The 15,378-nt window shown below is 47.2% G+C and overlaps 2 protein-coding genes across 6 annotated transcripts in view; both read right to left on the minus strand.

Annotated features, from left to right (window-relative positions):
* The window catches only part of LOC102574276 (protocadherin gamma-A4), a 389,584-nt gene that overhangs the window by 238,171 nt on the left and 136,035 nt on the right, over positions 1–15,378 (minus strand). The window lies entirely within an intron of this gene.
* Positions 1,690–4,977, minus strand: LOC132252457 (protocadherin gamma-B5-like). The gene has a single exon (XM_059733366.1). It carries the CDS (start codon positions 4,687–4,689, stop codon positions 2,140–2,142), a length of 2,550 nt encoding a protein of 849 aa, XP_059589349.1. The 5' UTR covers positions 4,690–4,977; the 3' UTR covers positions 1,690–2,139.

The raw sequence follows: 15,378 nt of genomic DNA on the forward strand, positions 1-15,378 counted from the left end.
ACTGTGAACTTCTCCTCCCAGTCAGCACCATTAGTCGTTGAAGATATGTAGTTGCCTATTAGTGAACTTTATGTAAAAGGGATGTAGTGTAATGTTATCTTGTATATTTTCCACTTCAACAACGTTTGCATTTCCTTCTATCAAGTAAAATGCAAGGCTAGTGGTATCCTTGACTATGGTAGCAAACGGAACATAATACAAGTAACCAACAGGGAATATGCAATCTCACATGTTTGTCCACGTCTGTGTAAACCACACACAGAGCCTACAAATACCAGCTGTGTGGTACTAGTTTCAACACAGCCTGCCTATAATAAGGGTAACATGCAATCTTACATAGTTGTACGCGTCTGTGTACACCACACACTCCTCTGCGAGGTACCAGTATCAACATAGAATGCCTCGATGCAGAACAGCGGACTCGATCTCTTGAAGTACTTTGCAGCCCTACATGACTGTTGTTCTACTAAACTGCTAAGCCATCCAAGCAATACAACCACTCACTCTTCAAGCCAAGCAAAGCGGCGCATTTCCACTATTCTCCGTTCACAAGGCCATACCTTTTAGGAAAAAAAAAATCTTTCCTAGCAGGGAGAAATGTCTACCATCTTTCAACCATCAACCAGCCAGGAAACGTGTCCTCTTTCTGCCTTCTGTCTCTGGAATAGGCCTCGCACCACTACTCCTAAAATTAGTCATATTATTACAACGTCCATGTAACTGTAATTAAGTTACATACGGGTGGCCTTTCTCAAGGTGAAAAACTTGCTGTTTGAGAGGGCTAGGCAGACAGCCTCCATGCTTCTGAAAGGAAAACATTTATCGTTTCCCCGAATAAGCCAGCCTTACTTCCAGCTCTGGACATGCGAAGTGCTCTGCGACTATAAATTAGTACTAGTTCGTTTATACCAAGGCTCATAAGGGCATTCTAAGGAATTGTGTGGCTCCTCATTGTTACAGAGCATTTGGACCAATGGTGACTAAAGAGGCGAGCTTGACAGGTAGACTTAAGGGGGAAAAAAACCTAATTACGTGGGGGAGATATTTTCCCTAGTAGGATAGAATATATGATAGCCTGATAAAAGGCATTGATGATCACTTTTTTAGGAAGAGCTGCATAAGTCGCTCACGGGGATATCTATGTGGGCAGGAAGCCGCAGAAACTCCTGTAACTGAACGATACACATCGCACCTGAACATCAGTCAGTATGGAAAGGGGAACTGGGGCAATATGAAGATCATCGATATACATTTGTGATCATTACTCTATCCAAGACCAGAAAGAAAAAATAAGCAAGCAAGACTTTTTCACAGGAATTTGTCAGTTGGCTATCAAACATAGAATGGAACTCAGTTTCACCAAATATATATATACATTTTCGATAGGGATGCAGTTTTTTTCATGTACAGCTGTTAAAACAAAATTAAACTACTGTCACAGTAAAGGAAAAACTCCAACTTTCTTAGTAGCCTCTGTCTCCGCTTTTTAGTTGCTACACTCATAGTGCTCCAAAGTTCACAGAATATTCAGCAAACCATCACCAAGTCTGTTTCCGGACAGGCTTCATCTCCTCTACTACAGAGTGGACGTATTAATTCTGTAACTTGCCTATTATAAACATCCTGTTATAAACCCAGCTGTGAACAAGACGCAAGACGGTAACATAAACGAAAGGAGAGATGAAAAAAGAATGTCTTAAGCTTTTATTTAGAGCACACAAAGTAAAATCTCATGGGGAAACTCGCTGTCATGTGAGTAACGGCTGCTATGAAATAAATCTTGTCAGTTTCTTATGTGCCAGTCTTGAAATCGTTTTCTTATGCCCTCTGTTCTAAGACGCTATTAGCTTTTTGGGAACGGTCATATGGCCAAACCGCTGTAAATAAATCTATTTAAATGAGAGAAAATATATTCTTTGATATGAAGGAAGACTTAGTTCCTAGGGCAATGGAATGTTCTCAGAATACTTAGATTATACTCCTACAAATACGTCCTTTTAATTCGATACTTTACCGCTTGTCTTGTGACTGCCTGTCCACTCGATCCCGCCCAGATAACGCGATTAGAATACAATGGAGTTCATTGGGTGGTGATTGCATTGATACAATCGAAAATAAGCTATACAAAAAGACAGTATCCTAATGGGCTCCCATACAACCTAATAAGGAAGCTGGGCGCGTATTCTCTTTCAAAAAGGATAATCCGATATAAGCAATGAAAATAGAACTCACCGCATCGGCGATCTCTAGTTCAGATTTCAAGTCACTACATCCATTGCTCATAAGTAACGTCCCAGATCTGTCCCTGCACAGAATGTCCTCTGCTACAGGGGCACGCGGCTGCAGGACAGAACATTCTCCTCCCTTCGACTCAGAGGACAAACACAGCTGGTAGGAGTAGGGCAAAGTGCCGTCTTCGTAGGTCGGCGGGAACCAGGGGCCGCGCTCGGAAACAGGGGCCGGGCCCAAGCACGGGAGTAGGCGGGGAGGCCTTGACCCCCGCAGTCTGTCCAGGACGGCCAGGGCGACGGCCAGGAGGAGCAGGAAGGAGACGAGAGCCAGCGCCAGCACCAAGTAGAACTGCAGGGCGGCCGCCGAGTCCGAGGCCCCGGCCGCCTCGGCCTCGGCCTCGGCCAGCTCGGGAAGCGCCTCGCGCGCGCTCTCGGCCACCACCACCTGCAGCGTGGCCGTGGCCGACAGCGGCGGCTGCCCGTTGTCCTTCACCACGGCGAGCAGGCGGTGCCGGGCGCCGTCGCCGTCGGCCAGGGCGCGCGCCGTCCGCACCTCGCCGCTGCGCAGCCCCACCGTGAAGAGCGCCGGCTCGGCCGCCGCCACCAGCTCGTACGACAGCCAGGCGTTGTGGCCCGAGTCCGCGTCCACCGCCACCACCTTGGTCACCAGGCAGCCCGCCGCGGCCGAGCGGGACACCACCTCGACGGCGCCCGGCGCGGGGTACAGGATCTCGGGCGCGTTGTCGTTCCGGTCCAGGATGAACAGGCGCACCGTCACCCTGCTGCTCAGCGCCGGCGACCCGCCGTCTCGCGCCTCCACTTCCACCCGCAGCTCGCGCAGCTGCTCGTAGTCGAAGGAGCGCTGCGCCACCACGGCCCCGCTCTGCGCCTGCACCGACACGTGGGCCCAGGCCGGCGCCCCCGCCGCGCTCCTGTCCCCGCCGCCGCCGCCGCCGCCGCCGCCGCCGCCGCCGGGGCTGACCAGCGAGTAGGTGACTCGGCCGTTGCGGCCCAGGTCGGGGTCCGAGGCTCGCACGCGGAGAAGCGAGGCCCCCGCCGGGTTGTTCTCCGCCACGTAGGCGCTGTACGACGCTTCCTCGAAGAGCGGCGCGTTGTCGTTGACGTCCGAGACCTGCAGCCGGACGGTCTGGGTCGTGGCGAGCGGCGGAGCGCCCTTGTCCGTGGCCGTGACCGTGACGTTGTAGTCGGGGCTGCGCTCTCTGTCCAGGGCGCCGGCCGTCACCAGCTTGTAGTAGTTCTTGGAGGACGACACCAGCTTGAAGGGCAGGTTGTCCGGAATGCGGCAAGTGACTTCGCTGTCCCCTCCACCGTCTCGGTCTCGTGCTTTGATCAGCGCGATCACGGTGCCGGGCTGGGAGTCCTCGGGGACGGGGCTGGACACGGAGGTGAAGGTCACCTCGGGCGCGTTGTCGTTCTCGTCCACAACCTCGATCTCCACTTTGCAGTGGGTCACCAGGCCGCCGCCGTCCTTTGCCTCCACTTCCAAAGTGTAGGCTGCTGTTTCCTCGAAGTCCAGCGGCTCCCTCACCGTGATCCTCCCCGTTTCCGCCTCCAGGCTGAATTTCTGGCCCGCGGTTTCCAGTGTGTTGCTGAACCCGTAGGTGACATGCGCATTGGCGCCCTCGTCGCTGTCCGAGGCGTTCAGCTGGAGCACGAGGGAGCCCGCGGGGGCGCCCTCCCGCACGCGCCCCTTGTAGACGTCCCGGGTGAAGACGGGCGCGTTGTCGTTGGCGTCGGTGACGTTGACCCAGACGCGAGCCGTGCCGGTTCTGGCGGGCTGCCCCCCGTCCACTGCCGTGAGGACCAAGTGCAGCCCGGGCTGCCTTTCCCGATCCAGAGGCTTCTGCAGCACCAGCGCCGCGTACTTGTTGCCGTCCTGGCTCTCCCTGACCTCCAGCACGAAGTTGGCGTTGGAGCTGAGCTGGTAACTCTGCAGGGAGTTGGAGCCCACGTCCGGGTCCTGGGCATTTCCCAGCGAGAAGCGGGCTCCTGGCAGCGTCAATTCATTGATCTCCAGTGTGTTGTTATCTCGTAGGAAGGGCGGCGCGTTGTCATTGATGTCCTGGATGTCGACGTTGACGTGGAAAACGTTCAGTGGATTTTCCACCACGGCTTCGAAAGCGAGAGCGCAGAGCGGGGCCTTGCCGCAGATGTCCTCCCGGTCTATCCGGTCACTCACGTACAGGTTCCCGTTTTCGCCCTTCACCGTGAAATACTGCTTCTCCGAGATGACACGGAGCCTGCGATCGGGCAGTTCTCCCACACTCAGTCCCAAATCCTTGGCGAGATTGCCCACGAGGGAGCCTTTGGGCATTTCCTCGGGGACCGAATAGCGAATCTGAGCCGAGACCACCCCGCAGAGCAGAGCCAGCAAGAAGGGAAAGGACAGTACTTGCCTCCCGGCCTCCCGGCCGCTCTGGCTGTGTCCGGCTTCCATTCCCGTCTCCCGGAGAACGCTGTCCTGCTTCTTTCTTTTCTCCGTGTCGATCGTGTTAGGCTGTAAGAAATCCCAGGTAAACGACAGGAGGCAGAGAACGGGTGAGAGCACTGGGTCCGCGGTCCCTGCTCAGTCTCTGTCCCGAGCGCCTTGCTGTGCTTTCCTCTTCTGGGCGGACCCCGAAGGTCTCTCTGCTTTGCTTGCTTCCTGCGCTGCGCTGTCTGAGCAAGCGCACTGCAGGAGGCTCCAATGGATGTATCGCAGTCTGCAGCGCCGCTCCGTATTGGCCAACAGCGGCACTCGGAGTCGCAGTCGGGAAACTGCAGCGATCTGAGCAGGCGCCGCTGTGGCTTCACTATTAGAGCAAAAAGGCAGATTCAGAGTGTATTGACAAAGTGAAGCCATTGTCGTGCAGGGCAAAGGCTTCGCCTCAGAACGTAAATGCCAGCTTGGAATTCTTTTATTATGTGTGTGTAATGCGTAGTTGTCGGTTTAGTATTACTCTGAAAATCAGTCGTGCTTTCCTGTTTCTTTGATTTCATGTATCCTTTGACATATATTAATGTGTAATTAAAACAACATTGCCGCCTTTGACATATATTAATGTGTAATTAAAACAACATTGCCGAGATTTTTACCTTTTCCCTTTCTCAGATACACTGAAACGCGTGGGATCCAACAATCAGAAGTGGTGGCCAAACATTTTAGGTAGGTATGACACATGTTACTGTGAGTCATACATATCTGGGCAAATCCATATTCCCATTTCCGTCTTGAGCCTTATATTCCTTTTTAGGTTTTTTTTTTCCTCAGAATTATCTGGCTTCTCACAGTACTTATAGAGGTCTTAATACCTATAGGAATGTTTTCCATTTTTCCAAACTGTACTATAATTACAGTCAACATTTGTGTCCTTCATGCGGGTACCCCACATTTGAGATATCAAAGCAATATCAAGCGGCCAGTCTTTAATAAGAATTGTTATGTGCTCAAGGGAAAATGCATTCCGTGCTGGAAATGCTTGGCTAGGCTGTTACAGACCCTTAATTCCTTCCTTAGATACCTTATCATAAACATATCATGATCCCTACGACACACCTTGTCAATACAAAATGCTGGAAATAGAGGCTGCCACTGCCTCCTTGGTGGTATAAACAGATCCTTATTCGCCATAATGTCATGGACATGTATGATTCGTATATGCGCCATTTGATAATTTCGGGGAGGCGTATATTTAGACTGATACACTGAGAGATAACTTATATTCTCTAAAAATATTAGTTTCTAAATCCATAGCCAGACTTCTTCGTATTTCTAAGTAGCGTCAGCTCAACATTCTGCTCGAGTCTAAAATACCTTCGATTAAAATAGATAAATCGAAGCACTTCTGGGTGCTTATATTCATAGCAGTTCACAGAGCTAAAAGCAAGAAAGGGAGTAAGGTGATCGGAGTCACCGGGAGGCGGATCTCGCACACCAGCTCTTTGTCGTTCACGTCGGTGAGAGGAGATCACGATCTTCAACCTGTCAAAGAGGCCTCCGCCATCACGGAAAGTCTGTTCCTGATTCTAGTCACCCTTAGTGTAAAGAAGTTCTTCCTTACATCCAACCTGAAACCAACCTTAACAGTTTATGGACAGTGCTCCTTATCCTCCCCCTGGGGTGACCAAGTGAGCAGCTTTTCTCCCAGCTCCTGATATTCACCCCTTACATACTTACAGATGACCAGCAAGCCCCCCTCCCCCAACCCCTTAGTCTTCTCTTCCCCAGGCTGAATAGTCCCATATCCCTTAGTCTTTCCTCATGAGGTTGGTCCTCCAGGTCCTTAATCATTCTCGTAGCACTTCCCTGGACCCTTTCAAGATTCTCCATATCTTTTTTGAAGTGCAGCTCCCAGAACTGGACATAGTACTTCAGCTTCGGTCTCACCAGTGCTGAGTAGAGAGAAAGTACCATTTCCTTAGCTCTGCTCGTGATACATTGGCTAATACATCCCAGTATGCTATTAGCTCTGTTGTCTCCAGCATTGCACTGGCGGCTCATGTTCATCCTGTGATCAACCATAACCCTGAGGTCCCTTTCAGCCATCGTGCTGGCCAGGACATCTCCTCCTAACTTGCATTCACATCTTCAAACTCAGAATCATTTGTGAAAAGTACCATGAGCACCAAAAACAACTCCATCATAATTTCATAGACTCTAAAATAGTTTTTTGAAAAAGTGCAGTGAAAATCACTTCGGCTGACAAGGAATAAGCATAACATCAGTCCCATATTGATGTCTGATAGAAGAACTCTACAACAATACAAATAATGGAGTCCTGCTTGACAAAAACATTGTGGAGTGGTTTACAACATCAAGGTTGTGGAGTACACCAAGGCTGTGTTCTCTCATCATGCTTATTGAATGTATATCTGGAACAAATCATGTTAGATGCCTTAGATAACTTCAGTCAAGCCGTGTCAGTTGGAAGATAAGCTTGGCTGTAAAATACAGCCAAGCTCTCTGATACACAGAGGCGAGGGGAGCAGGGTGTGGGGCCCAGGGCAAATCAGCCTGTGCAGGGCCCTGCTCCTGGACACAAGGAAGCTGGTGGTGGATTTGGCGGCGGAGGGGAAGGGAGGTGCTGAGCGACCAGACATGAAGTGGAGGCAGCACGGAATCACTGCGGCAGTTCTGCCCAGCTCTTCAGGGCCCCCCAAAGCACAGGGCTGGGGGCGGTTGCCCCAATTCACCCCCCCCCCCCCCGCTGGCCCTGCTGATACCACCGAATTTGCAGCGAGGAGAATACCCATGACCACAACTTCACTAATCTTAAAGGGGCCTTCAGCCAACAAGGACACTGCTCCAGAGAAATAGACTGCACTTTTGAAAGACCCACTCGAATACCACGTGGAGATTTACTGCAGTACAAAAAGAAAATCCCCACAAATCGCACACTATTAGTTATGGCATATCACACTTCCCTGGAACCTACAGTGAAAATCCAAAAAACAATTGCAACCCATACTTGAAGAAGACCCACTTCTTAAAGAGATCTTTCCAGAACCACCGACCTTAGACTTCAAACAAGCACCGAACCTCCATAACCTCATCACCAGAAGCAAACTCCTTAGGACCCAAACCACACTGACAAATGGATCCAGACCATGCCAGGACAAGAAATGCAAAACCTGACAATGTATCTCCCCCACCACCCACTATAACTACATCCCACAACAGAACCATTGCCATTCCTGGATCTTACAGCTGCACCTCCAGAAATGTTCTATATCTCATCCAGTGCACCATATGCCCTGAGGAAAAATATGTTGGAGAAACCAAAAAACAACTGCACACCAGAATGAATGCACACCAAAAATCTATCGAAAACAAGAACACCCAAGTACCTGTGGGTGCACGCTTCTCACAGGGAAATCACTCCCTCACCACTCTCTCAGTTCTAATCCTCAAAGGGAACTTACAAAACACCTTCCTCAGATGAGCCTCCGAACTTCACTTCATAAATCTACTGGATACAAAAAATCATGCACTCAATATGGACATTGATTTTATGACCTATTACAACCTGCCTCACATCTGATTCACTAGGTACCTGCCTGACAGCCTCTTTTGTACTTTGTACTCTATCACAGCACTGTCTCCCTTCATCTGTCTTCCCCCTGCTCTCTTCCCTCTCCCCCTCCCCCTTTGCTTCACCTCTCTGCCTTATCTTTTGTCTTTCTAATTCTATATATTTACATTTTCACTGACATCCCACCACATTTTAGCTTCTTTCATTTCTTGGAGTCTCAGAACAGCACAGAAACCCCATGCCTGAAGAAGGGTGACTGCGCCCAGAAAGTTGCCAAGAAATTTTTTTCCAATGATTCAGTTGGTCTAATAAAAGATATCACACCTACTCAAAGCACCTTGCCTGCCAGTTGGTGGACAAGAAATTAACAGTCTTGGTTTTACTGATGACATTGATGTAAAAGTTGGAAATGCAGAAGAGCTTAAGGAAATAACAGAAAGGCTATACATAAGGCTGCAAAGATATATGGGATAGAAATGAGTCTGCAAAATAATGATAACATCAGCCAGTAGCAATGATGATGGATCAGTAAAAATTGGTAATGAGAAACTAGAAAAAGTAACACATTTCACATACCTTGGTGCAACCATCACAGAAAATGCTACATCCAAAAAGGAAGTAAAAACAAAAATAGACATCACCATTGGACAACTAGCAAAGCTGATGAAAATATGGAGTAGCAGCAACATCACAATGAAAATGAAACTCCACCTATTATGTAGTGCTGTCATTTCAACAATGCCTTATGGCTGTGAGACCAAGACACTCGCGAAGGTACTGGAAAAATAAATTGCAACCTTTGAAATGTGGTGGTTTAGGGGGCTTCTATGCATAGCCTACACTGCACACAGAACAAATTAATCTGTGAAAGATCAAATTGGACAAGAAGTCGGTAAATATGAACCCTTACCTGAAATCAAAAGAAGAAAGATACTGTGGTTTGGACATGTAACAAGAATGCCCAGAACCCTGACCAACATTATTGTACAGGGTGCTGTGGATGGATGAAGAAGAAGAGGAAAACTTGGGACAAGCTGAACCACCAGCATCAAAGACTGGATGGGATTAAAACTGATGGATTGGACAAGGATTGCAAAAGACTGGGAAGAATGGGGGAAAGTTATTGCTACATCTAAGGTTCCCCAACACTTGTTGCAGCCTCAGGACTGACTTGACTTGAAAATAGGTGGCGTCCTTGAACATCTTAACTGAAGTGGAAGTTGTATATCATTACTAGGTTTAAAATGTGAAAAAGGAGTATTTGTATACTGATATATATTTGTAGACAAGCTGAGCACAGCACATAGATAAATATATACCAGGTATGCTGCAGTGATATTAATTCGATAATTTACAGAGGCACATAATTAATATCAGGATTATTCTATGTAGTATGCACCTGTAGTCACCTCACTTACACTTTGCTTACCATTTCATCTGTTTCTGGACACCTTGTAATATTGCAAACTCCTGAGCAACCTCAAAATACAACTTTCTGAAATGCTTTGTGATGAAACATGTACTTTCTCCTTCCCAGTGTGAAATATACTCTTTTCCCCAGCTTAGAATATTTAAAATGGCCCCAACAGTTAATGCTCTAAGGATGACTCCAGATGTTAGAAGATTGTAAGAACCAACAGGTACTGCAAAAGAGTCTCACATTCCCATTGGGACCCTGCACTTATTCCTAAGCTTGGAAAATGTACAAAGGGCAATTCAAAAAAAGTAACATTTGTACACGGAATCTTTAGAGGTTTGAATTAAGAATGTTGAAGCCTATGATCCCTGAACTCATGGCAGCTCCTGGAGAATGGCTCAATGAAAGAAAGAAATATTGATCTACAATATTTTTAAGTCTGCCAAACTTCTCTTAATTAATTTCCATGTTAATGTTGTGATGAATCCAGAATATATGCCTGTGTTGGTCAAGTTTTCATCATAATTTAAAAGGGATAAACTGCATAACTCGATCATAGCTCTGCCACTGGTGAGTACTAAATGAATGAAATATTTATTCTAATAACATTAATGTTACATTGCACCAACAGTCAAACTAGAAAGGGCACAAGAAAAAGGCAAAGAATAAGAGTTTATTTTTACATTTGTACTTGTAATAGATATCCACAATCTCCAAGAACTTTAAATAACCTACAATTTGTCCAAAGAAGTTTACTGAAAAGGAGCAAAGCAAACACACACATTAAAGAAATTTTTTCACATCTTTATCTTTAGGGGATAAGTAAATTTTCCTGGATGCTGCAAATATTCCTAGGAGAAGTTTTGAAAGGAGAGGACAGAGACTGTGCCAAGCTGCACTTGAAACAAAGGACTTGTAGGAAACACAATGGATAGAAACAAGTCTGAAAACTAACGAGAGTTCTGCCAGTTATTTCCATTGCGATTGCCATCAGAATGGTTAATCTCAAAGGGCACAGACAGAAGTGAAAATTCTCACCCAATCTGGCCACAAAAAGCACTTTAGATCTCTGACCAGGGCTATAGTCAGGAGGCACAGCTGCCAGGCAGTCCTACTTGGTGCTGGCACATGGCTTTAGACAGCTTTAAAAATGGCCAAACAGGTGAAAATCTGAACCCTCATTGCATGGGTAGCCAGATGAAGATGTTTCAAAACAAAGCATTTTTGTAACTTCTGTCTGCCCTGCCTCCCAGCCTGTCACTGTTCTCAGAATGGGAGGATGGAAAGAGAGTGGAGGGAGTTTGGTCTAGTGCTTTCCAGACTCTGCTGGATGGTGGGGCAGGTGTATTGGAATGCCCCTGAGGTGGGGGACCTCCAATTCACCCATCCCACCCTCCATCGCTAGCTGGAGAACTCCTAAAACAAGCTCCCCCTGCTCCCTTTCCCCGCTTCCAGGGTGACAGTCAGAAAGAGCAGGAAGGACACAAGAGGCAGCACCAGTACCAACTAGTAATTCTTGGAGGACTATACCAGCTTAAAGGGAAGGTTGTCCAGAATATGGCACCTCTCTGTTTTCCTGTCATCTGGATCATTGACATGGATCAGAATAATCATGGTCCTGGACTGGGATTCCTCATGGATTGGGTTGGACATGGAGGTGAGAGCCACCTCAGGTGCATTGTCATTCTTGTCCACAACCTCCATCTCCACTTTGTAGTGATTTACCAGGCCACCACTGTCGTTTGCCTCCACTGCCAAGGTGTAGGCTGCTGTATCCTCAAACTCCAAGGCTTCTCTCACCATGAACTTCCCTGTTTCTGCTTCCAGACTGAATTTCTGGCTTGTGGTTTCCAGTGTGTCACTGAACCCATAGGTGATGTGCATTGACACCCTCGTTGATGTCTGAGGTGTTCATCTGGAGCGTTAGGGAGCCCATGGGGGCACCTTTTGCACATGAACCTTGCAGATGTCCCAGGTGAAGACGGGCATGGTTCTTTTTTGTGTCAGTGACGTTTAGTCAGACCCAAGTTCTCCTCATTCTGGAAGGTTGCTGCCTGTCCATGGCCATGAGGACCAAGAAGAGGCGTGCTGGCTTTCTTGATTCAGCGGCTTGTGCAGCACCAACTCTATGTACTTGCACCTGTTCTGACTCTCACTGACATCATCATGAAATTCACATTGGAGCTGAACTGGTAATACTGCAGGGAATTTGAGCCCACTTCTGGGTCTTGGGCATTTCTCAATGAGAAGCAGGCTCCTGGCAATGTCAATTCATTGATCTCTGGGGTGTTGCTGTTTTGTACAAAGTGCAGCACATTGTCATTAATGTCCTAGATCTTGATTTTGATGTGGAACGTGTTCAATGGACTTTCCACCACATTTTCCAAAGTGAGGGCACAGAGCGGCACCTTCCTCCATGTTTCCTCCCTGTTTATCTGGTCACTCCCTTACAGGTTCCTGTTTTCTTTCTTCACTGTGAAGAATTGTCTTCTGGCAGCAGAGACATCCCAAAGCCTGTGATCAAGCAGTTCTCTCACACTGAGCCCCAGATCCTTGGTGAGATTGCCCACAAGGGACCTTTTGGCTATTTCCTGAGGGATCAGATAGTGAGTCTGAGCTGGTACCACCCCCAGAAGAGACAGGAAGAAGGGCAAGGGCAGTACTTGCCACCTAGCCATCCAACCTTCAAATTTTCAATACCTTCACAGCATGCTAGGTAATAAAACAATTTCCAGTGAAACATATCCCCTGTTTATGTAAGCTAGATATAAACTGAATTTTAACTGCTTTCTAAATCCTCATTTCTTTATAATTTTTCATTTTGGACAAGCCGTACAGAAATCTGCAAAGAAGGACATCCTGTGGGGCTGCCAGATGAATTACATCCCAGGCCTCACTCCACAAACCATTGACCTTTACAAGACTATGGGCCACATTATCACCATCACTATAGGTGAAGGGCTCATGTTAGCATCACAGAAGAATGCAGGAAATCCTGGCAGACCTTATTGAGCCAAATGATATGTTGCATAATAGTAAAAAGTCATGGGCAAGTGCAACAATACAGAAACCAAGGGACAACCCATGAAAGATAGACTAACATCATAATGTCACTGCTAACCAAATTGCTTATCAGATGCTTCTCAATGGAAGAAGCTCAAAAAACAAAACAAAACAAAACAAAACAAAACAAATAAAACTCCAACTGGAAAGGTATAAGTACCCTAAAGACCTAGGTTTTACATGCCCCTTCTTAATGACAGAGTTGAAGGCTTGTATTAATGCACTGAAGACCAAGAAAGTGGCTTCCCTTGACAACATACTTAATGAATAAATCAAGCAATTTGGACCTCAGATTCAAGATGGCTCCTCTGTTTATATGACTTATGGACAGCTAGCCAAAAAATTGCAAAGATATAGCAACGTGCTCAGATAGTGGCACTTCTAAAGCCAGGGACAGATCAATCTGACTCAAAGATCTTCACATCTATGTTAACTATCCCACACATACAAATTGTAGGAATGACTGACACTGAACTGGCTTGCCCCATATGTGAATAAACATCTAATCCCCAGAGTGCCTTTTGGCCTGGAAAATCAATAATTGTTCAATTGCTCAATCTAAATCAATATATTGAGGATGGTTTTGAAAGAGGCCATATCACCAGAGCTGTGTCCATTGATCTAACAGCCACCTATGATAAAGTTAACCACTGGCAGCTCTTCCAGGAGGCCCTGGAAATAACAAATGAGTTACACCTTACAGAACTGATATGAACACTGATCAAAAACAGATTTTTTTTTTTGTCAAACTAGATGGGAAGCTAAGCAGATAGAGGTGATAAATTAATGGCCTCCCCCAAGGAAGCATAATTGCATGGCAGTTATATAATATCTACACGAATGACCAACCAATTGATTTGAAAACAAAATGTTACATCTATGCAGTTGACCTGTGCATAACAGCTCCAAACCCTGGCTTTGGCCATCTTGAAACCCCCCTGAGTGAAGCAATAATAGGCTAAACATCATATTACATTCAAATGCAATTATACAGCAACCCAGCAAAAACACAAGTATGTTCCTTGCATCTGAAAAACCAAGAGACCATCCACCAGTTCAACATCACATCGTCTGGGACACCACTGTCCCTCCGTCCAAACCCAGGCTCGACTGAACCCTCTCATACAAAGACAAACCCTCTCATGAAGACAAAAGCAAAGGTGAGCACTCCTAACAACATTTTATATAAACTCACAAACTCTAAATGGGGAGACAGCTCGTCAATCATCTGAATGACTACTATGGTTCCCAGTTCCTCCTCTAGCAAGTATGCATGCCATGTATGGGTGTGATCCATACATGTTAAGCGCCTTAAGTACATTCTGAATTACAGCTACTGATGCATCACAGGATGTCTGAACCCTATCAGCCAAAACAGTGTGTACCTGCTGTTATATGTGATGCAAAGAGAGGGTCAGGGGGGCACGTGCCCCCCGTAACAGGGCCGCCCCACCACCGACACCACCGGCAGCATCTAGGAATGGTCACCAGCTCTGGCCCCACCGCTGATACTGCCAGCAGCATCTGCGGGAGCTCACCGGCTCTGCCTCCACCACTGACCCTGCCACCAGTGGAGTCTGCGAGAGCTCCCCTGTCCTCACCGCCAATGCTGCCAGCGATGTCTGCAGATACTTGCCAGCTCTGGCCCTGCTACCAATGCTGCTGGCAGCGTCTGCGGGACCTCGCGAGCTCCGCCCTTGCTGCCCATGCTGTTGACACCACTGGCAGCGTCTGCAGATGCTGGCCAGCTCTGGACCCACTGCTGATCCTGCTGGCGGCTTCTGCGGATACCCCCGCAGACTCAGGAGGCACCAGTCACCCATGCCTGGTGTCTGGCATCACTCTACTTGAAATGAGTAGAGCCGTGGTCAGCAGGATGGAACAATCAAGACAAACTAAATATGTGAGACACCCACTATACAACCAAACCTTAGCAAAAAAAAAAAAAATCTGAAGTCATGCAGGAGCTTCCTCACCAGCACCCAACCTCTCAATGCTACCCCCAGAGAGATACAACTACAGAGATGTGGCATGAGAGGTTGAAGAAAATACCTGATAGCAAAAAAATGGACGTTCCAGGCACTGAGCTCTTGCCACTAGCTGCTGATGAACCATAGCAAAGGTGGTGATGTCTCAGTTGCCTGTGTACTGTAGGTGGATCCTCCCAGGAGCTAATGAAGTAGCGGGGCAATACCACGGGTTCAACCACCTGTAACTGTTACACAGAGCCTCAGACTATACAACACTTGCTGCAGTGACCACTGCTTGAAGGCACTTGTACAACGAACGATCTCACAAAGAACAAAAAATGAGCACAAGCACGTGTAACAAAATGGTCAAATGTGGTATAGAGAAACAAGGAGAAGAATATTTCTCTGTTCACATGCAGTGCCATAATTACAGAATGTCCTCATCATTTTTGTGCGTGTTTTGGTATGCACCCTTTGCAGTGAAATGGCACAGAAACTGCCACTGTGTATCACAATTTTCAGTTTAAACATTACATGACCCGCAGAAAAATACAGAAATGTAAAAACCAGCTAAGAACAATATAAAGTAACTAACAGGAAGCAAAGTTTTTCCCATCCACTGAGCTCTCAATTAGGTGGGTGACTTGGGTTTTAAAACTACACTG

The sequence above is a fragment of the Alligator mississippiensis genome, chromosome 9 (assembly GCF_030867095.1).
Source record: "Alligator mississippiensis isolate rAllMis1 chromosome 9, rAllMis1, whole genome shotgun sequence".
Lineage (NCBI taxonomy): Eukaryota > Metazoa > Chordata > Crocodylia > Alligatoridae > Alligator > Alligator mississippiensis.